The following is a 23645-nucleotide window of genomic DNA, read 5'->3' as shown; positions in this document are numbered from 1 at the left end:
TGTTGTGTCACAGGTTCAAAAACTCCCCTGTGCGAATACTACTGGAGGGAGCATTGCATGTTGATTGTGTATTGATAATGCAAACTAGGAGCGCAGTTTCAAAATGCATATTCGTAAATGGATGAAAAAGTTCAACCACCTCTGTTCCTGGGCTAGCAAGTAGCACTGTGAGTGTGGACAATAACACACCACTGTCCAGTTGTGAGAACGGACCCAGTTCCCAGCAATGAATCACCACCAGCACCGTCAAAGTCTAACGTGCCAGATGACCTGGGCAAAGACAAGCCAGTCCAGGTTTATCTTTGCATTTTGCACTAACAAAAATGTGTACGGTGTGCGCACTATTTTTAACATGCCAGTGTGAGCTATTTCTCAATGTACTGCTGGTACATTAGTAGGCTGCATAAATATATATATTGCCATGCAGTTAAAAAAAAAAAACATTTGAATAAATAAGGCACAGGATTACGTGCACGTTTTGGCATCAAGCCTTCCTCAGCATGTATCAGAAAAAGAAAGCAGTCAGTGGTGTTTTTTACTGGGGGGACTGATAGACAAGGACTGCTGCTCGAGAGTTCGCCCCCTTCTGTTTGTCACCCGCCCGCCCCCTTTTCTGTTCTCGGCTGGCACCGGGCCTGACACACACACACACACACACACACACACACACACACACACACACACACACACACACACACACACACACACACACACACACACACACACACACAACTAGATGCTCTGCCATAACACGTACACACTGATTAGCCTAACATTAATTTGGCTTTATGTTTAGTTTTGTTTGTTTAGGCATGGGGGAGCGTGGGGTTGGACATGTCATGTAACATATTTGTTACCATCACAATTTTTGCTTGTTGAAATAAGTTGAAATATGAGGTTTCTGCCCGACAGCAACGATGTGTAAGTGGACTTCTGAAAAAAAAGGACAAGAAAAGAAAGGTATGCCTTTTCCGAAAATAAATACAAAAAATCTCTTCTCTCTCTGCATCTCAAAGAGTTTCTTTCACTTTCTGCTTTACCGCTCGGCTTTAAAATTGAGTGCATGCATGTGTGTGCAAGCGTGCATGTGTTTGTAGCTAATCTTGAAAACCACTGGACCAATCAGTGTCTATCACACTTGACAGGCCAAAGATGTAAGCTCCAAACTATTTTCCCCCAGAGATATGTTCTGTTTTAGTTTTTTATATTTAAATTGGACTTTATTATGGGAGTCAATGGTGCTCAGATTGGTCTCACACCTTGCCCAAATTGTAATGCCATGGCTCCTAGCGAGTCATATAAGAGCGTTTGATGAAGACAGCTTGGAAGCAGTGTTTAGTGGAAGGGTGAAATAAGTGGAAGATGTTTGGGTCTGAGTAAACAAACTTTCCTTCGATCAGTAGTATGTCTCCTTTTCCACCCAACCTCCAGGGTTATGGCGTATGATCAGTTTTCGGAGTTCATCATAACAGAAGATGAGCAAACTGTAGGGCAGTGCACAGAGCCACCAGGTGTACTTCAGTGGGTACATCCTGAGTGCTATATCCATGCCTGGAGTGTAGGACAGGAAGGCAGCCAGAGCCGTCTCCACAAACAAGGCAAAGATCAAAATCCTATTCTTCATCCCTTGCTGGAAGACAGAGTTACGCCTGGTCTTGCAGATGATGAGATCGGCCCACTGCACCACCACGATGCTGACGAAAAAGGCTGTGTGGGTGGTGAACTCCAGTATCTTCCTCTGTTCATACGTCCATTGCTGTCCATAGCTGTCTTCCAGGTCGTTGATGGTGCGGTCGTCCCAGAAGACCCTGAGGCCTACTAGTAAAGATGGCAGGAAGCCGTTCTCTGCCAGGATCACACAGTAAGAGAAGAAGCCCGCCAGAGCCTGGATCATGCCGATCTGTCCGTAGGCGGCGCTGATCAGCCTCTCGTTCACCAGCTTGTCCCTTTTTGGGTTCCTGGGCTGCCGTTTCATGATGTCACTCTCTGCCCTCTCGTAGGCCAGAGAGATGGCTGGCACCATGTCGGTGCCCAGGTCGATACAGAGGATGGTGATGGTGCCCAGGGGCAGGGGGATGCTGAACAGAATGAACAGCAGGAAGGGGGTGATCTCCGGGATGTTGCTGGTCAGGGTGTAGGCGATGGACTTCTTCAGGTTGTCGAAGATCAGGCGGCCCTCCTCCACTCCGGTGACGATGGAGGCAAAGTTGTCATCGAGCAGGATCATGTCGGCGGCCTGTTTGGACACGTCGGAACCAGAGATACCCATGGCCACGCCGATGTCGGCCTTCTTCAGGGCAGGGGCGTCGTTCACGCCGTCGCCCGTCACGGCCACGATGGCGCCCTGTCTCTGGCAGCCCTCTACGATGATGAGCTTCTGCTGTGGGGATGTCCTGGCAAACACGATCTCGGTGTGGTACCTCAGGATGTCGTCAATCTGCTCCTGAGACATGTCCTTCAGGTCCATGCCGTGGATCACACACGCCTGGGCGTCCCTGGGGTTGACCTCGCTGACAGGAACTTTGAGCCGGGCGGCGATGTCCTCCACAGTCTCGCTGCCCTCCGAGATGATGCCCACCCCCTTGGCAATGGCCTTGGCTGTGATTGGATGATCACCGGTGACCATGATTACCTTGATGCCAGCGGAACGGCATTTTCCCACGGCGTCCGGCACGGCAGCACGGGGAGGGTCGATCATGGACATGAGGCCCATGAAGCACAAGTTGTCTGTCTGGAAGTTGACTTTATCGGTGTCAAAGGCAAAGCCCCTGGGGTATTGGTCCTCAGGCATCAGCAGGTGGCAGAAACCCAGCACTCTCTCTCCCAGTCCTCCCAGCTCCATGTATGCGTTCTGGAAGGCCTCCTTTATCTGCTCGTCTATGGGCTGCTCCTTGCCCTGCACCATGATGGTGGAGCAGCGGTCCAGGATTCTCTCTGGCGCTCCCTTCATCACCAGCAGGTGGCGGTTGTCGCTGGGGTCCTCCGTCTCGTGCACAGAGAGCTGGTACTTGTTGGTGGAGTTGAAGGGGATCTCGGCGACCAACTTGTTCCGGCTTCTCATCGCCCGCACAGAGCCGCACAACAGCTCGATGCACTTCAGCAGGGCCGACTCGGAGGCGTCGCCGGCCACATCTCTCTTCAGAATGGGGAGTTGGTCCTGGCTGGCCTTGAACTCGGCCCGGTTGCACAGGGCAGCGATACGAGCCAGAGAAACCCACGTTGCAGAGCTCTTGTCAAAGACCGCGCCAGACTGGTCCTCGGTGGTGTCGGCCTCGTGGATCTGGCTGTCGAACCACATGTGGGCCACGGTCATCTTGTTCTGGGTCAGGGTACCCGTCTTGTCGGAGCAAATGGTGGAGGTGGAGCCCAGGGTCTCCACGGCCTCCAGGTTCTTCACCAGGCAGTTCTTCTTGGCCATGCGCTTGGCGGTCAGGGTCAGGCACACGGTGACGGTGGCCAGCAGCCCCTCGGGCACGTTGGCCACGATGATCCCGATGAGGAAGATGACGGCCTCCAGCCAGGAGTAGCCGAGGACTTTGGCTACAATGAAGAAGGTGACGCCCAGGAACACGGCCACACCCGTGATGATGTGGATGAAGTGCTCGATCTCCCTGGCGATGGGGGTCTTGCCCGTCTCCAGGCCGGACGTCAGGGTGGCGATGCGGCCCATCACGGTGCGATCTCCGGTGCAGATCACGATGCCGCGCGCCGTGCCTTCCACACAGTTGGTAGAGAAGAACGCAATGTTGCGGGTCTCCAGAGGATTGTCGTGGGTACAGTCGGGCGACCTGTTCTGAGGTTCCGATTCGCCCGTCAATGAGGAGTTGTCCACTTTGCAGCCATGCGCAGAGACCACCCTGATGTCAGCAGGGATCCTGTCCCCTCCCTTCACCTCTATTACGTCTCCAAGCACCACCTCCTCTGCATTGAGCTGCACCTTATCCCCCTCGCGGATCACCAGTGCTTGCTGAGGCACCATGTTCTTGAAGGACTCCATGATTTTGGAGCTCTTGGCCTCCTGGTAGTACGAGAAGATGCCGGTAATGACGACGACGGCCGTGAGCACGATGCCGAGATACAAATTGTCGCTTGCGGGATCGTCCTCGTTGAAGACCTGGAAGGTGTAAGCTACAAAACAGAGGACGGCGCCAGTCCACAGCAGCAGAGCGAAACCTCCGAACAGCTGGCGGCAGAACTTGACCCACTCGGGGGTGGTGGGGGACGGGGTCAGGGTGTTGGGGCCGTCCCGGATCAGAAACTCTGCCGCCTTGGCGTTGGTCAGACCCTGGACCATGTCGGTGTTGAACTTCATGCACACTTCCTCTACGGACATCTTGTGTTCCGTGATGGGAACTTCCTTCTTCAGCTCCTCCATGTCCTTGACCACCTTCTTCTTCTTGGGGGAGCGGTTAGCATTGTCCTCCTCTGTGACGGTAACGTGGTAACTGTCTGACCCTCCCATGTTGCCGTAGCTAGTCTTCTCCTCAGGTGATGCAGTGCTTGAAAGAGTCAACGCCTGTGGAATTCTATCAAATGATCTCCTTTCTAGCAGAGAAAAACTATTTTGATTGTCTCTGAAACTTTTAAAAAGGTCAGGCTACAGTCCTTCCCCCCCAAAACGAGATGCCCTTTAACTGAAACACTGATAGTTACGAGAGAGAGACTTGTCAAACTAAGATGTGTCTTCTGTCTGTCTTCCTCTACGTTCGTAAATCTCAGCGTCTCTTAATATCTCTTTCTCCGATCACTTTATGTCCTGATAGACCGGTCTGACGTCACTCGAAACACAAACCCTTGCCTAACAACGCCGATTTGTTCGAGCGTGTCCAGAATGTGCCATTGTATGCAACGGTGGGAGAAATGTATTTAATATAATCTTCCATCCTGTCAGTCAGTCTCTGATGAGTGGGTTTGCTCTAGGAGAAGGTAGTCATGGTTGCCAGGGTTATTGCACGGTTGAAATAGGCGCAAAGTGCTGCCAAGATAGACTGTATGATTCTAGGCAACTGGCCGCCATCCAACTCTCACCACCACCACATTGTTCACGAGGTTAAGTGTGGTGAATGACCGGGGATAAATTAATAAATTATCTACCCATGAGACACGCTGTGACATTAACACATTGTCGTATTGTAATAAATATTGTATAGTATATCATATTTCGTAGTTATTCTGAGCTGTAGTGCATCTACTGAAGTATTGTCCATTTTTGGCAATATTCAAAATGTGGGTTTGCGGGTAGCATTGTGATACATTTCTGTCATTTGGGGTCAAAATGTTATTTTTTCTTTTTCCCTCTCTGTTGGAGCTGAATTTCACCTTATGACCCACACAAAGTACAGATACTTGTAGCACGGAGACAATAAGGAAAAACCAGACTCAGACAGCCAGCGAAGGGTATAAGGAAACATGATTGTATTCAGATCAGAGAGACATTAGAAGGTTTACAGTATATCACAGGTCCGCAACATCGGCCGTCCATCTCTCCGTCCTGTAACAGAGCAAGCACGAGCTTTTAACATTGTCCAGTAACATAAACATATGACATCATAGGATGTGACATCGATGAGGTTCCGTGCGAAGGTGGACTTCTCGGATTGGATGAGAGCGATGGTTACGTCGTCGTCTGATGATGGTAGATGATGGTAGATTATGATTGTGTGACAGTTTATCTCTGGACAACAGCGTCCCCATGTCTGGGTCAACACGTTTGACATCTTGCTCTGACCCACTGGTCAGTGGAGGCTTGGTGACATGGGTGCAAGACAGCTGTAAGAAAGGATTAGTGTGGAAAAGAACACCGATATGGTGTTCTCACAACATAGATTGTCACAGAAAGGGCCTGCATGTGTTCGACCTTGGCTTGCAGACAGAGAGACTGCTAGTAGAGAGTACAGAGTACTTTTAACATGACTGAGGTACAGGCCCATTATGAGACCATAATTAATAGGACAGTTTAACCAGGTTAAGGACCCTAGACACATTATGATAATTCAGATAAGAGTAATCAGATAAGAGTAATCAAATAACTCTATCACTCTCATTAAACAGCATGCAGGTTCTGACACTTTTTGTGTGAAGTTGAAGCTTTTTATTTTAAAGCTTTATATGTCATGGTCTAAATTCACATTTGAGAATACTTATGTACCGATATTTATCTCAGAGGTATACGTATACATTAGGGGGTGTTGGGTGAAAAATAAAAGATTCTTATTATCAACGATTCACAATTTCCCATTCCCAGATTGATTGATTGATTTATGGTTAAAGTTAAAGGAGTTCTTATTCTATGGTGAGTGTGATATGAAATGTAAGCTTACCATAACCACAGTAAACATTATCACGTCTTCAGTCATATTCAAGGGCTTTAGGGGGAAAATGTAACTAATAGTCCATGGGCCAGACGAGAAGTCAGGGACACGTAAGGTGGCAAAATCTCTTTTTTTTACGAGTAGCTTTAATACTTTTTCATTTGCCATTATCTCCCCACATTATCTGCACAGTAGTTCTGTACCTATCTGGCCTATAGAACCGTTCGCAATTTGGTGTTAGGAGAATTTCTCACTTGAACTGAGTCAATGGGTACCTAGACATGAAACATCACAGAGGTGCTCATCCGCCATAGTGCCACGAATGGCGCAATGGCCAAATCAAAAATGGCCGCCATCGGCTATGATGAAAATCCAACTTTTTTGGTTTCTGAGTGTATATACACATGCAATACCTCCATGTTGACTAATTGTGGGGTGGGGAATTAATTTCTGTTATGACCACTTTGGGTGATGTTGACCTTGAAAGGTCATGGTCAAGGTCATCTTGCTATTTCGAAGACCTTGGCCATAACTTGGCCATTGTTAGGACTAAAAACAGGAGTGTACCAAAGTGCTCCTCCCATCCATGTTCCATTAGTGCTAGTCTTGCCTGAGGTTCCTTGGCTGTCGCAACAGGTCGCAAGCCCTATGCGCCTTGGATGTGGCCTCTGATCACACTACTTGTGGGAGGGAGAGCATCCATTCCAGCACTGGCACTGGTATAGTTTTCTACCCTGAGGTCATCAAATGTCTTGCTGTTGTACTTGAACTGGACCCTGCCCAGACACGCACCAAGTACTTCTCTGTCAACGCTGTGTCTTGTTCGGTCAAGGTGTCTGCCTCTCCAAAGATTGTCAGATATTGCACTGGGTCAAAAGCCATAGCTGCATGTTTGGTCCCACCTTACCCATGCAGTCATCTCCAGTCAGGATATGTGCCTTGATCACTGTCTTGGCTAGTGGTGCTCCAAGATGAGAGACTGCTTGATGCAGTGGGAGGATGCGCCGCTTCTCACCAGTGCCATACTGCTGCCAGATCTCCTTCATCCTCAGTGCTTGGAAGTAAGTATATGGGGTGTAGTATAGCAGTAATGTGAAGGTGTGTGTGTCATTGGAGACAATTACAACTCTCTTGCACTGTTTCACATGAACAGCCCACTCCACATGCACATCAGGGGTAGAGTGGCTGGGTAGAGTGAACTGGAAATCGCAAGGTTCCTAGTTCGATCCCGGGCTCCCCCAGAGTTAGTGTCGAAGTATCCTTGAGCAAGACATTGAACCCCTAATTGCTCTGAGCAGGTTGGTGCCTTGCATGGTTTCCTCCGCCATCGGTGTGTGAATGTTTGTGTGAATGGGTGAATGTAATGTACAATCTATGTAAAGCGCTTTGGATAAAAACGCTATATAAATGCACCATTTAGCATTTACCACCAGCCTGTCAGCCTCAGCACCAATGGCTGTCCTGGAACCTACTCCATAAACCGACTCTGTCACGGACCCTGTGGTCCACAGACCTCCTCTCTGTCCCCAAGGCAAACAAGCGAACCTTGTTCTGAACCATGTTCTGAACCTTGTTCTGAAGGCTCTGAACCTTGTTCTGAAGAGCCTTCAGTGTGGCTGCCCCCACCCTGTGGAACTCTCTCCCAATAGGGATTGGTCAAGCTACTGCTCCATGCTCATGCAACACTGGACTCTTAAGGCTGTGTGTCTTGAAAAGACACCTATTCTCTCAGGCTTATGGCATATAGTTGTTTGTTGTTTTGTTTGTTAGTTTGTCTGTTGGTTGTTCATTGTTTTTAAAAGGCGCTATATAAATTCAAGCTACTATTATTATAATTTTTTGTATTATTATTAAAGTGAATGAAAGAGAGAACTCCCCCCCCCCTCTGTATCACACGTTCGTGATACAGAGGGGTGCCACTTTCGTGGGTGCCACTTTAAAAAAAAGTGGCACGCTTTCTTCATTATTTGAATATATGGTTGGTGTCTTTGAAGACTGATAACTGTGACTAAGCTACCACTTGGGAAAGGCTATCATGATCAAATATCATCTAGGGATATAGACCTATTCAAAATACAAAACTAGAATTTGCAAATGTTGCACTTGAGTGACCCCGATTAGTGAAAATGCTGTTCACATCGTATCACAACGTGAAGTGTTGTGAGCTTGTAGACATGCCATTTTCTGAATGTTTGCCCCAGAATAGGCATGCTAGGGTTCATGTGGTTAAATAAGTGAATGAAAGAGATTGAATAATGTTTTTTTTCCCTCTGTACGACATGTTTTATTCAAAAAAGGTTAGCCGATTTTTTTCATTCTTTGGATCTATGTTCTTTGGATCTATGGTTGGCGTCATTGAAGGCTGATAACTAGGACTAAGCTACTACTTGGGAAGGGCTATCATGTTGAAATATTATCTAGGGATATAGACCTTTTCAAAATACCAAACTAGAATTTTCCACCTTGAGTGTCCCTGATTAGTGAAAATTCTGACCTGGGCCCATGGACTATAACTCCAGTCACTTTCAGAGGGACACACAAACCTCCCCTCAGCACAGCAGAGGGGGGGGGTCACTGTCCAGCTGAGGCTCATTGGCGCTCGTTAATGTTACTTCCATCAATGCAATTATGTTGTGTTTCTGCATCAAATAGAGCAACACCTAAATCTAAGATATCATGAAAGACAATATTTTTTACAAGCCTAAGCTATTATATATTTTTGTTTCAGCTGTTGGAAATAACTAGGCTACACTTGGTTGTTAAAGACGGGGTGCCGTGATTCCCCCCCCCCTAAAACATAATCATCAGGTATTATGGTTAAACTATAGGAGGAAGATTTTTTTCAAAAAAGTGTACAGAAATTGTTAAAGTTTTGTTTTTATGTGGACACGCCTCCAGTTCATTAAGTATACCTCCTCCACCACCTTAGCACCACCCACCTGTCCTAGTCCCTCCTCCTCCTCATGCCCACACCTGTTGTGTTATGATAATGAGGGGGAGGGTATATTTTTACTATGTCACTAAAGCGCTGTTTCTCTATTGGCACATTTGACCCTCAAGGTTTCAGCCTCCAGGTAGAAACTCTAAATAGTCAGAGAAGACATAAAACACCATAAAAACACCACCAGGGGGCTTAATGAAGTTCTATCAACCTCATAGACACATGAAAAACAGAAAAAGTGCAAAACCATGGCACCACCTCTTTAAAGTCCAGAAGAAAACAATATGACTGTTCTGAATTAAAATGTATAAAGCTCAAGTTTTTTATCGAATCGTGACAACAAGGATCGGAATCGAATCGTGAGATAGCAGAAGATTCACAGCCCTAGTATACATGACAGTTTGAGAGAGACTTTGTGTTCAAAAATGAATATCAAGAAATGTAAAAGTAAAACCAGCAGAATAAGATTTTCGTTATTTTGTAATTTACATTTATATAGTGACAGAAATAAACTGTGGATAACTTATACCCCAAAGTCGACAACGGAAATCACTTTCGAGACACTTTTTCTTAGGTAACCTTACAGCCTAAAGTAGATGAAGATGTGGACTTTTAAATAAACAATAATTGTCATACTGTATATACACAAATGTGTTTCCTTCCACTTTAAAGCAGTACATTTGTTCTCTACACCGATTGAATAAGGTATTGTGGGAGGAAATATGATTTGTCAAAAATTAACCTTAATTAGAAAATACATATAAAGCGATAATTTAGACCTGACAATTGGCCAATTGAAGTGTAGAGTATGTATACCTGTGTATTAGATACATTACTTGAAACAATTTGACTACCCAGATGGTACCGATATCCACAATTTTGGATCTTGGCCCAAGCACTATTTATTTTAATTGTCATTTTTGTCCTGTAGCTTATTGTCAAACCAACTGGGTTGTGCATGTGTGTGTGATTGAAAACACGTACAACTTTTCAACTTCTAATCGTACAGGTTCTCATACGTCAATCACAGGTATGTAAAATTGGATAATTCTCCTCTCCAAGTATATTTGTGTCTGTTTTAATTGGGTCCTCTATCTACTTTTGCTCAATCTCATGCTCAATCTGTAAATTTAACGGTTGATACATTTTAGACTGATGTTGTTGTCAGTATGTTATCATCATGGACATCCTGCCGTGAGAGGTCAAAATGCATTTTTGTGGTGTTGTGCCGCCCTCTGGTGGCTGCATGTCTCTTCCTTTGTCATTCTGCTCATCCCACAATGTGGGTTCCTTACAAATGGGCTACCACTTAAAAGGGACATGAGCAGGCTCTCCAATGGTGTAAAAGTTATTGCCGAGAAGCATTGTTACAGAGAAATAATCTACCAAACACACATTTCAGAACATTTTGTTTTGTTTATATACAATAACAAACATATACAAAGACTATAATAGTTTTCTGTATTTACAACTAATAGATGCTCATTATGAGCTGAAGCCCTTGATGGCTGTAGGGCCTGAAACCAGAGTCTGGCATCTCAGTCTGGAGGTCCCTGTGGATGTCCTTGTCTGATGAGAGGGCAATAACTTGCCTTTTTTTTTCCAGGTTGGCACTTTAAAGTCCAGTTTAGGCCGGAACCAGCCAACACCACATACCCTGTGAGCCAGAACCAAGACTGTGGTTGATGTCAGACACACAGGTGCGGTGTCGGACAAAAGATCGGCGACATAAAGTGTAAGAAAGAGTTGCTTTAAGCAGGATGACACCTGCAGGCTCTGGTTGACTGAAGACAATGCCAGTGCCTCCATGTTGATGTCATACATCTCTTTGGGCAGGACCAGAAAGCCATCTAGAATAGAATACTTGTATTACAGTAACATACAATCAAAAGCAATATATCACCTATACAGTATGTCACAAAAAAGCCAAAGTTGTTTCCATTGTGGTCCATATTAGACAATTAAGATCCAGTATAGAGGGAAATAAACACCATCAGATTTTAAATCGCCAAGCCTTAAAACTCTTAAAATGCCACTTTTGTTAACCACTTTCACCCCAGCATCCATATTCTGGGGGGAACATTAGCCAAAAATATATTTTTGCCGAAGCGATTTTGTGTAGATGGAAAGAAGAGGTCTGAGTACAGAGCCATTTCGGGTCCACGATAAAATACAATCTCTGAGTGTACAAATAGAACCATATGGGTCCATTTGGTTCCCTTAGTACACTCTCAGAGTTATGGGGGTCAGTGGCCTTAATGCTCACTGTTACGAACATTCAGGGCATACTTGCCAGCAATAGCCTATGTATGGAGATCCCCATAGATGGAGACAGTAGACCTGCAAAGTCGTCATAGAGACCTAAACGTGCCATATGTACGGAGTCTGACATCAGCGAACCCTTCCCAGAAACTCCATGTATAGACATAACCATCACGTCCAGGACTGACGTCCTGGTCCCATATTTGGGCATAACTAACATAGGCAGCTCCATATATGGAGACGTCTGATACTATCTGACATCACCATAGTGATGTCAGGACCGCATCCAGCAGTATAAGAGAGGCTCGACACATCTCAGTAGTTCTGTTCCAGAGCGATTCCGAGAAACATTAATTACCTACAGAGAGAGAAGCATCTAAGAGAAACCAGTAATAGTTGGTTATCACGGCCTAAGGCATATTCTCATAGTGGCCTTCGGATCGGTGTCGAATCAGCTGTCAAACCTTCCAGAGTAACCAGCCTCAATACCAGACGGATTAATCACCTTCCTAGCCAGCCCAGCACAGATCACAGACCCAAGGACGAGTAGCTGGATTTACAACCCAGTGAAGCCTCACAGCGGCTCTTGAGCCCGGTTCTAAACAACCAGCCGATTATCTGTATTACACTCACCAAACTGTCCTTGGAATAAAGTGTGAGAACTACTGATTCACACAACTCTGCCACAGCACAGAATAGCACAGAATGGTTAGAGCCATTAGACTCTTGTGTTCTTCATAGTTATAAAATCAGTAAAACGCAACACAGCACCAAACAAATTAATAGTGTGTTAGATTTCCATAGGCGTGTCCACAGCCAATAAGGGCCAATGTGCAAGCTTGATAAACGGTATTGACACCATAGACATACAGTATAAAGGTAGACGCCTCCTCCGACTCTGGGGCGTCTGCGGCCGCCATATTTGAGGAGGCATGCTTCCTGGCTACTGGCCAATCACAGCGCATCTTTTCCGGGACTTGGCAGAATCTAGTTGTATAAAAATATAACAGGATATCTACCTATACATTGGGATAGTTAACTCTCGCCGCTTCCGACGACACACTCATTCCATTGTTTCGGACTAAACAAAACAACATATCACATGTCACCACAACACTAGCCACAACGTGCGCGATGAATTTACGGGTTGGCGTAGGCTACTTCTCATTGCTCACTACACATTAAACCTCCTCGCAGCACATTTAATTCAACTCACCACATTAATGAACACACCAGACAGGGAAACACTTTCGCACCGTTTACCGTGAGCACATCCGAGCGCCGATGGCCACAGCCGAAGCAACACGCAGCGGCGGCCATTGAAATCTCTCTTCATCGCCACAACAACAGACACGAGCCCTTCGCTTCAACCCCCGCTCTTGCTTACCTTTTTGTTTGGTCATGTCTCTATTAGCGGAGCAGATAAGTGCTACGATCTTTCAATTTATGATAAAAGCGTGAAAATTGGCATGAGCAGTCTCCATGGGTCACTTGACAAGAAAATTGTCTGAGGCATTTGTAATTTCAAGATGGCGGCCATTTTTCAAGATGGCTGACACCTTAGTGGGCAGTTAAGTGATATGATGGTTTATTTGGTGATACAAGCATGAAAATTGGCATGAGTAGTCTCTGTGGGTCACTTGACAATAGGTCACCCACAGCTACTTGAAATTTCAAGATGGCGGCCATTTTTCAAGATGGCCAACACTTTAGTGGAGCAATTAAGTTATATAATGGTTTATTTGGTGATACAAGCATGAAAGTTGGCATGAGCAGTCTCTGTGGGTCACTTGACAAAAGGCCACCCACAGCTACTTGAAATTTCAAGATGGCGGCCATTTTTCAAGATGGCCAATACTTTAGTGGAGCAATTAAGTTATATACTGTAATGGTTTATTTGGTGATACAAGCATTAAAATTGGCATGAGCGGTCTCTGTGGGTCACTTGACAATAAGCCACCCACAGTTACTTAAAATTTCAAGATGGCGGCCATTTTTCAAGATGGCCAACACTTTAGTGGAGCAATTAAGTTATATAAGGGTTTATTTGGTGATACAAGCATTAAAATTGGCATGAGCAGTCTCTAAGTGTTGCTTGACAAGAAAACACTCCCACTCCCAGGACAATTATACGATTATTATTATTATGGTAAAGAACAACTTTTAACACATCACAATACAGTTGTGTTGATCATAGATAGATTACATAAGAATGAATATCTGCACTACCAGGGCACACTGGTGATATATCACTGCTGTTAACTCAGAGTGGGGTTCAATGTCAGCTAATTGAAAGTTAGTATCCCAAATGCTGTCTAATTTACCCCAAAACAGTTAGATAGCCGCACCTGAATTGACAGGTTGTGCCGGCGCGGGAGAGCCGAGCCAAGGTTAATGGGGTTTTAGTTAACCGGATGGTGTACAGATCGCACAGGATTTAAATGGCATTGGATGAGCGATCGGACTAAGTGTAGGGTTAAGGCAAGAACTTAGTTGTATCCCATACATCAAAGTGCTTGGTAAAAGGTGGTAAAATGATAAACCCTCAGCCTCTGCCTATGCTGCAGACATGGCAGAAGCCATCATAACAGTTGAGAAAACAAACTGGGACAGATGTTTCATTTGTCAGCAGGTCACCAAGGAAAAACTAATTCAGCCGAGTTTATTCAACAGAGAGCACGATCGTACTGGTTATGATACCATTGCAAGAAATGTTCCATTATTTCATAAGATCAATGCTCTGCCTATCTTATTTAGTCCAACCCGACTAGATGAAGGTGATGGCATAGAAAGCACATTGACAAGAAACAGAGCAAAATATCATTCAAGCTGTAAACTTAGGTTCAACAACAAAGAGCTGGAAAGGGCCCAAAAGAGAGCATCTACATCTGCTGAAGACACTGAAGATACCAAAGATATCCATGTCAAGAGGCCAAGAAGATCTAATGTATGACAGGTCCAGCGATGTCACAACTGTGAACGAAGCCAGGCTTGATCTCTTTGCCAGAAAGCAAAGACAATATGACTTGATCCCACCAACTCAATCAGCACTCAAAGAGCATGCCAAACATGCTTCTTATGAGGCTGGATACGTGTGGGGACAGGCATTGAAGCGACATCCACAAATGCCGAGCCCATCTGACTGGGGATGGGTGGAACAGGACGAGAAGTGGAAAGTCTTCTGGACTCCACTTCCTACTATTGCGGAGAGTTGTTGGGAGTTGACCAAATGTGGGTGAACCAAGGCATGTACTGGAAGGTGTAAGTGCTTCAGATATGGACTCAGTTTCACATGCCTATGTAGTTGCCCCTGCCAGAACCTATTTGCATGTTTATTTTGCCAGAGTTATTCCCTGTTGTCCTCTGTGTTTTCAAGTGTAGGCCTATGGCTCGGCTTCCCCTCGCCACATCGGCGCATCATGTTTTACTTTTTATCTTGTCTATTACCCCATTAACTGCCAGAGGTATTTTCATATTTTTTTAGCCAGTGCCAGAGTTTTTCATTGAAAAAAATAAAGTACTCAGGAGCCGAGATACAGATTTTTTAAGTTTTAAGTTAACAAGGAAGTGGATAGGAGTCTAGATCTTTGAACAATTATATCTCCTTGGTCTTTGGGTCAAATTGGATTTTTTTAGATCTACGCGATTGGCACGTGGCGGCTTTAAATAGGTTCGCGTAGATCTACGTGATTGGCAGTGAATCAGTTACTGTGTAATTTTCAGTTGTTACTTTGTGTTGGCAGAGTTACACTGCAGCGATCTGCATGTGTACCACAATACTTAGGTGAAATAGACGGAGGAATAAGGAGGACAAGGAGACATCAGGCATCATCTCAACCCATTCACATTGAACTGGGTGTGTTTATTAAGTCAGTCATTATATACACGTCAGGCTAACAATCACTTCCGGTTGAGCACTTCAGAATAAGAGTACATACAATGGAGAGCATATGTCAACACTTTGTAACATTGCTTCCACTGCCATATCTAACAGTGAAGCACATTTTCAGTTTAGTTCCTTAGTATCGTTTGTCATGGTTCTGTGGCTATTATTATTTATTTTTTGTTTCCCCACCCATTCGTATTTATTTGACACATGTAATGGCTGTTAGTTTTAACAAAAAAAATATATATATGTCCTCCCTTGTGACTGTTACCTTGTCGTGGTAAGGGAGCTTGTGTAGGCCTACCTCAGTGAACCCTGAGGGCTATGCCGGTGGGAGGCAACTCCTGACAGGTTTTACCAAACTGGACAGGTCGTGGGCGAGGAGTCAGACAAAACACAGTCAAACAACCTCTCTGGACAGAGCTTTTTAAGGAACCCAATACATTTCTATGAGAAAAGGTATCATTTAAAGATCCACATGGCGGACGGCAGTCATCTTCAAATGTCAAGTGGTTGTGGGCGGTTTCTTGTCAAATGACCTTTTGAGACGGCTCATGGCAATTTTCATGCTTGTATCACCAACTAAATGATTTCTTAAGCTTAACTGCTCCACTAAGGTGGTGGCCATCTTGAAAAATGTCCGCCATCTTGAAATTTCAAGTAGCTGTGGATGGCTTATTTTCAAGTGACCCACAGAGACTGCTCATGCGAATTTTCATGCTTGTATCACCAAATGAACCATTATATAACTTAAATGCTCCACTAAAGTGTCTGCCATCTTGAAAAATGGCCGCCATCTTGAAATTTCAAGTAGCTGTGGGTGGCCTATTGTCAAGTGACCCACAGAGACTGCTCATGCCAATTGTCATGCATGTATCACCAAATAAACCATTATATAACTTAATTGCTCCACTAAAGTGTTGGCCATCTAGAAAAATGGCCGCCATCTTGAAATGTCAAGTAGCTGTGGGTGGCCTATTGTCAAGTGACCCACAGAGACTATTCACGCCAATATTCATGCTTGTATCACCAAATAAACCATCATATCACTTAACTGCCCACTAAGGTGTCGGCCATCTTGAAAAATGTCCGCCATCTTGAAATTACAAATGCCTCAGACAATTTTCTTGTCAAGTGACCCATGGAGACTGCTCATGCCAATTTTCACGCTTTTATCATCAACTGAAAGATTCTGCCAGAAAAAAAGCATTTAGCCGCTCCACTATATCCCACCACACTCACGCTAATGTCCTTCATTTTCGTGCCATGCAAATCCCAAACAATACATTATTAGTTACCCGCGCCAGCGTCTACACGCTGCCTCTTACAGTCACCCAAACCGACTCGCCAGTCAGTCAGGATGCCAGGTTGGAGAAAAACAAGCACCAGAAACAAGCAAGCAGGTTCATGAAAAAACTAAAGCCACATCTATATGGGGTCTGAAAGGGTCCGCGATGTTTTGCGCGGCTCCCAAGACTCCCAGGGGGTCCGCGAGGGGGGCCCCATGTATTTTGTTTTTATTTTATTTTCCTTTTTTTTTTAAATGAGTTAATACATACAGAGAGAGGGACACGGAGGGACCAACAAGCACAAAGCCCACGCAGCGGATAGGGGGAAGGGGCGCGCAGCCCTCTAGTTTTTATACAACTAGATTCCCAGAAAAGACGCGCTGTGGCCAGTAGCCATGAAGCATGCCTCCTCAAATATGGCAGCCACGATACAGGTCACTCCAATGAACGGCCAATGAGGTATCTAGGTTTCTATATCTATGATTGACACACCTAAAATCTAACACACACATTATTAATTTGATTAGCTGCAGCTGTGTTGCTTACATCACTGTGTACTATCAGGAGCTTACTCGGGAAAAGGGGTTTGTGAATTATGTGCATCACTTCCTGTTGTCAGTCATTCAGTTCATTTGAGTGAACACAACCTGACAGAAATCACATTAGTCTGCCTATTTACTCTACAAGATCTACCTCCTCTCTCATAGCTGATACAAATTAATGATCAATGCTTATTATCAAGTGCTGAATGCTGCTTAACAAGCACCATTTAATCCCCATGCAGAGATTCAGGTGTCACAGCAACACAGCAGCCAGTAGGCTACTGCTAAGAGCAAACTATTGCCCCCACGACCGACTCCGGATAAGCGGTGGAAGATAAATAGATGGATGGATGGATCACTGAAATGAACTGAATGGCTGACAACAGGAAGTATGGACGTGCAGAGGGATTTGGAGAGGCAGGGAGTTTCAAAATGGCACCTATTGGATTTTTTTAAACGAAAAATGTACATACTTTTAGGCCCAAAACCCTGAACAATCCGAAAAGGTATCCTTGCGTGCTTATTGTCCTCAAAGTCACGCACCCAACAAGCTTTGAACTGATAATGGCTAAAACATCTTAAAAACTGCCACTTTCGCCGGTTTTTGATCGCCGATTTTCTTTTTTTTTGGCCATTGTCGCACGTTTTTCTTTAATAACACAGGCTAGGAAGGTCTGCATCCAACACATCCACTGACATTTACGTCGGCTTTACCGTTAGGCTGCTAGGGGCAGTTGAATTATTTTCGTTTCTTTTTTTTTTTTTGTCTGGAGAGGGCACTTTTTTACCGACGGGTAAAAGGGCAGTGGCTCGAGCCCCCTTTCATGTCTATGTGTGCACGTGCCGATGCCCATAATTCACGGCTTCATGGGACACTGGAAACTTGTGGATAATGTTATGCCATGTTTTACTCTGCTGTAGTTTTTAACCTGAAGTGGAAAACACATACAAACACACTATCAGCCTAGGGTGTCATGCCCCAAGTTGCATAACCAGGGGACAGAGATAAGTGTCATTTCATTGCTGTGTCCAACCTGCATTTATCGGTTGGGTTTGCTGTACTATGATTACATTATAACTATGAGAAAATGGCCGCCGATCGGATTAAAATGCTTTTTATTGAACAATACAGAAGATACGGGTACTTTTTAGGGCCCGTACATAATTGTGACATCCGTGGGACCGTTGCCATGAGGTAATCACTTTATATTTTAAATCTGAAAGTTTATGTAGATGAACGGGCCAAAAAGAGAAAAAGGGCAAACACCAGGTTGAAGTTCATCCATGACATCCTGCCCTGTGTTACATTCTGACTGGCTGCTGTGACACCTGAATCTCTGAAAAAAACATATAACGCAGCAGAGACATCCTGTGGTTTATGAGTTTTCAGGTAGACTAAACACTTCTCTTCTAAATAACATTTTTTTAGACAAACACTAATACTAAAAAGTCTAAAGTCTAAAAACCCAGAGAGGTGTAAGCTGGTGGTTCTCAAAGTGGGGCCTGGGGACACCCAGGGGTCCTTGTGGGGGTTCCAGATTTGATAGTTAGGAACCAAATGGACCCTTATGGGTCAGTAACTCTGAGAGTGTACAAATGGAACCAAAGTGGTTCCATATTCCATTTGTACATTCTCAGAGTTATGGTGGTCTGGTCTAATGCAGGGGTTCTATATAGTGGGGTCCGGGGACCCCCAGGGGTCCTTGAGTGGGTTTACCCAGCAGAAATGTGTTCATATATCAACATCAGTTTAACCCTATATCGTCTATTTAAAAAAAAACATGACATATATTTTTTAAATGTATGTTGACATTATTTTACACAAATCTGGTATGGGGTTCCCTCCCTGGCACAACATATTTTCAGATGGGGGTCCGCGGCCAAATTAATTTAGGGGTCCTTGACATGAAGCAGTTTGAGAAGCACTGGTGTAAGCTACTCTCTGTAACCACAGACCACATCCACCTGCACCAACACACAGCTTCACGGGAACATAAACACTTCTAAAACAGACTGAGGTACTCTCACATGGTTTGACCGAGTTTAATTTACACTATTTCATGTTCTTTAATCTTTAATTTCAAGTTTAAAAAACCAAGTTGTGAATGTGAGTATTTTATTATTTGTATAACTCAAAGCACATTAATCATTGGTGATTATAGGGCTTCAAAGATTTGATCAAATGTTGGCCTATTTATAGCAAAACAAATTATTTCTATAACTAATATACATAATCAACTGTATGCTCAAAAGACCTGGCATCCACATCACATTTTGGGTTATAAACCATAATACGTATGGTGACTGTGCTGCCCTGGGGACCACCGAGACCTTTCTGTCTTTTTGTTTCTAAACTGTTTCCATTTTCACCTTGAGCTGATCTAAATGCCTTCAGTGTATTGGGGTGGCAGTGGCTCAGGGGTAGAGTGGCCAGTAGAGCAGCCCGATGGGAACAGCGATTCAGTTTGATCCCAGGCTGCCCCAGAGTTAGTGTCGAAGTGTCCTTGAGCAAGACGCTGAACCCAAATTGCTCCCGAAGGGCAGGTTGGTGCCTTGCATATGGTTTCCTCCGCCATCAGTGTTTGAATGTGTGTGTAAATGGGTGAGTGTAATCTATGCACAATCTATGCAAAGCATTTTGGAGAAAAGATACAAATGCACCACGTGCGTGGTGTGTGTGCTTCTCATTTGAGCTCCTCCTTGATGTGTACACCGAGGAACTTGAACTCACTGACCCTTTCCACTGCATCTCCAGCAATGAAGATAGGCCCATGCTCTCTCCGCGGCCTCCTGGAGTCCACCATCAGCTCCTTGGTCTTGTTGACGTTGAGGGCGAGGCTGTTCTCCTGGCATCAGAGAGCCAGTAAACTAATCTCACCTCTGTGGTCAGACTCATCATTGTTGACGATCTGGCCTTTCACTGTTATGTCGTCAGCACACTTGATGATGACATTGGAGCTGTGTGTGGCTATGTGGTATGAATAAAGAATGGAAGAAAAACATAAAACAACGTAACAATGACACTGAGCGCAAAAGCTGCCTTTCGTGTCATAAAATACAGTAATATGCACAGTAGGCTAAAGGCCAATCGCTTTGACACTCAAGTGTCAAACGCTGCGTTGTTGTTTAACAGGTCAAATCTCTCCTTGTTACCACAGTCATTAGATATTTAAAGTAGGAACCCAGACAGTAAGAAATTACCTTGTAACATCAAATAGCATGAGGATGGACAGATTGGCTCACATTACATTGTTGCTCACAACACATTCTAGAAGGGGAACCAGTGAGGGGGAAATTAATTTATCTACAGTAAAATCCTCAATGCTAATTGAACTCTGAGAGGGTTAATTGTGGGCGGCCCTCCAGCAGTGTACCTTTATAAATTATAGAAACGTAGATATAGGGTGACCATCTCCAAACAGGCCCATTGAGGGACAGGTGACAGGTTTTTGGTTACTTTAGGGTTAGGGTTTTAGGGTTAAGTTTAGGTTAGGTTAGGGTTATGTTATTTAATTCATATTTTTGCCTGATTTTACCGATTTATTATCAAAAATAAATGAATCAATTAAAAAAAATTACAGTGAAATCACGGATCTGTGAGAGTGAGGGTGTCGCGTTGTATGCACAATGAATGGCCGTGATGCCAAGTTCTCACTATAAACCCCTTTGTTTCAGAGGATATACAGACACTAATAACAAATATAATGCAGCTGAGAAACTTTGGTCAACTTCATCTTGTACTTGCATAATACATGGTCTTTCGGTCGCAAAAAAATACCTAGTCTACTTTGGATCTGATGGATAGGGTTCTGTGCAGACTGCAGTCCATTTGGAAACACTTGGACCCTACCTGGTCGTAGTGTTACTGTTGCCTGGGCTGGTCCAGGTCCATTGCTCCTCCTAACATTATCAGAATGGCAGCTGCTAAATCCTTTGATCTCTGATGACCGTAACATTCTCTGTGTTCTCCTCTTCAAAACCTTCGGTTTTGGTCAAACTACCCCCAACTTGCAAGCACCAGGAGGTTGTTTGTTTACAATTATTCACAACGTGGTCGCTAGTTTGAGTCGTGGCGGGGGTTTATCACTTTCTGTTTCTTTTTCCTCTGCTTTCACTGTTTTAAAATACTTGCTTAAATATGCACACTTTGCAGCTAGCACAGATAGCTCTTGTATCCTCTTATTATGTTGTTGAGCTCCTGATTATTTTCTTTCCCCAGATTCGACTTGTAAACAAGCCAGTGAATGAAATCACGTGTTGCTGGTGGAATACAAGAACGCTCGTCCCAAAACACACTCGCCCCGGGTATATCCGGCGGCGGCCTCGGTCGGCGAAAAACATGTGTTTTGGGGCGAGTGTGTTTTGAGCTGTGTTTCTCGACAGACACACACACACACACACACACACACACACACACACACACACACACACACACACACACACACACACACACACACACACACACACACACCTGCGCACAACCAGTTAGTTGATAAAACCAAGATTTTAAACGCACATTTGAAAAAAATAAAAATAAAGCTGGAGCCTTTCAATCAAAATGCGGGACAGCGTCTCAATTTGCGGGACTCATGAAAAGTCACTGAAATGCGGGACTGTCCCGCACAAATCGGGACATATGGTCACCCTACGTAGATACCTCAATCACAGTAATCCTTAATCATATTCCATCATATTCAAACAAAATCACTGTATTTTATTAGTTATTATATTGATATTATAGCTATTTTCTCCAGCTCCCTGTGTGAACCCCCCACCACTATTGTGTGGGGTGGGTCTATGATGGATCCACCACGCACAATAGTGGTGGTCCCCAGGTTGCTCTTAGTCAGGATGGTGGTCCCTGGGTCAAAATCAGTTGAAAACACAGTTCAAAACAAACCACTACTGCAAACTTTAGATAATGTTGGCCTCATTTGTTTTGACTGTAATTAATTATTATTATCACATCTATGAATTTTGTTTGAAACCTACAGTACAAAGTACAATCATTTAATTAAGAGAAAGAGAGTACAAATAGTAATTTTTACTTAGTTTTGTTTTGCAGACAGTAGCTAACACAAGCAGGTAATGTTTATCACATTACCTGTTTTTCTGAATTTGGCCCTTTTTTTTTAAAATCTTGTCTCTTTGCACTTTATTGTGATGATGATGATGATGATGATGAAAAAGCACTTTATCTCTTGCACTTTACTGTGATGATGATGATGACGATGGATCAGGCACTTTATGCCGGCACTTTATGATTCCCTTGAACCTTGAACCTTGAACCTTGATCAGTGGTTCTCAAAGTGGGCTCCAGGGACCCCCAGGGGTCATTGGGGGGTTTCCAGGTGGTCCCCAGGTAAATGAGGTTATATAGCATCAAAATCAGTTTAACCACTTAAACCCTATAAATTGCCTATTTCAAAATAGCAGATCTACAAGCTCACAGTGCAGCGCATGGTGATGCGTTGTGAGCTTATGTAGATCAGCTATTAAAAAACTAAAAAAACACTGTAAACAAACTGTGTGGAATATTTCTGAAACACTTTTGTAACTCAAATCTTGAGTCCTTAGCCAACTAATTAGGGGGTCCTTGACATGAACATGAACCACAGATTTGTACAACATTAATCATTAATCAGTTCTGCATTGTGAAACACTTTGCCAAATTCATCAGAAGAACTGAATGAATGATGAGAAGGGGGCACGGTGGCGCAAATTATGAGCAATCTGATGAGTTAACATTACATTTTAAATTACTGACGCACAAATAATATCTATGTCTATTTCTACTATCACAGATGCTGAAAGAAACACCTGGCTGGCAGTGAGCACTGATCACCAGTGCAAAGACTGGACACGACAAGAAGAAGTGCGAAGACGATTTTCAGGTGAAAAAAACATCTGCTGCTACGTGATGTCTTTACTTGCAATAGAGTCTGAGGATGTCTTTATTTTTGTATTACATGTTTGGATACCTTTTATTTTCGTTTGATACTTTTCTTTTTTGTTGTTTGACATTTTCCTCCTTTATAATTCTTAATACTATGTATGCAAATGCAATTAATGGGTAGCTTGTACAAAAAATTATGCCACTCTTTTACACAGTAAACTTGTGTTATGCCCAAGTTGAAGCGGTTACCCTCAACTGTTGAGCTGGGGTCAATGACTACGCATTTTTTATTAGTTTTTCTGTCTTTTAGGTGTTGGCGACAGCAGCAGTTGTTGAAAGGATAATGAAGCTTCCAGACTTGTCTAATTGTCTTAGGTAGTGTAAACTGTTTTTTCTAATCTGTTTTAAAGCATTGCAAATACGGAGACTATATGGAGGTCATGTTTTAGTTTAACAATCTATTGTTATGTGGAAAGCAACAGACGAACACTGTTAACATGCAAACCATATGTCTAATA

At 44.0% G+C, this 23645-nt stretch overlaps 1 protein-coding gene across 1 annotated transcript; it reads right to left on the bottom strand.

Annotated features, from left to right (window-relative positions):
- Nucleotides 1-1396: 1396 nt before the first annotated feature.
- On the bottom strand, nucleotides 1397-4462 carry LOC308078300 (sodium/potassium-transporting ATPase subunit alpha-3-like; the record flags this gene model as incomplete). Its single annotated transcript, XM_080419419.1, has 1 exon — nucleotides 1397-4462. The coding sequence occupies one exon, from the start codon at nucleotides 4460-4462 to the stop codon at nucleotides 1397-1399; it is 3066 nt and encodes a 1021-aa protein (XP_080275545.1).
- Nucleotides 4463-23645: the final 19183 nt, after the last annotated feature.

Source organism: Gymnoscopelus braueri (genome assembly GCF_963280865.1).
Source record: "Gymnoscopelus braueri genome assembly, chromosome: 22".
Lineage (NCBI taxonomy): Eukaryota > Metazoa > Chordata > Actinopteri > Myctophiformes > Myctophidae > Gymnoscopelus > Gymnoscopelus braueri.
Note: the sequence above shows the minus strand (reverse complement) of the source record. Positions and strands in the feature narration are given on the sequence as shown.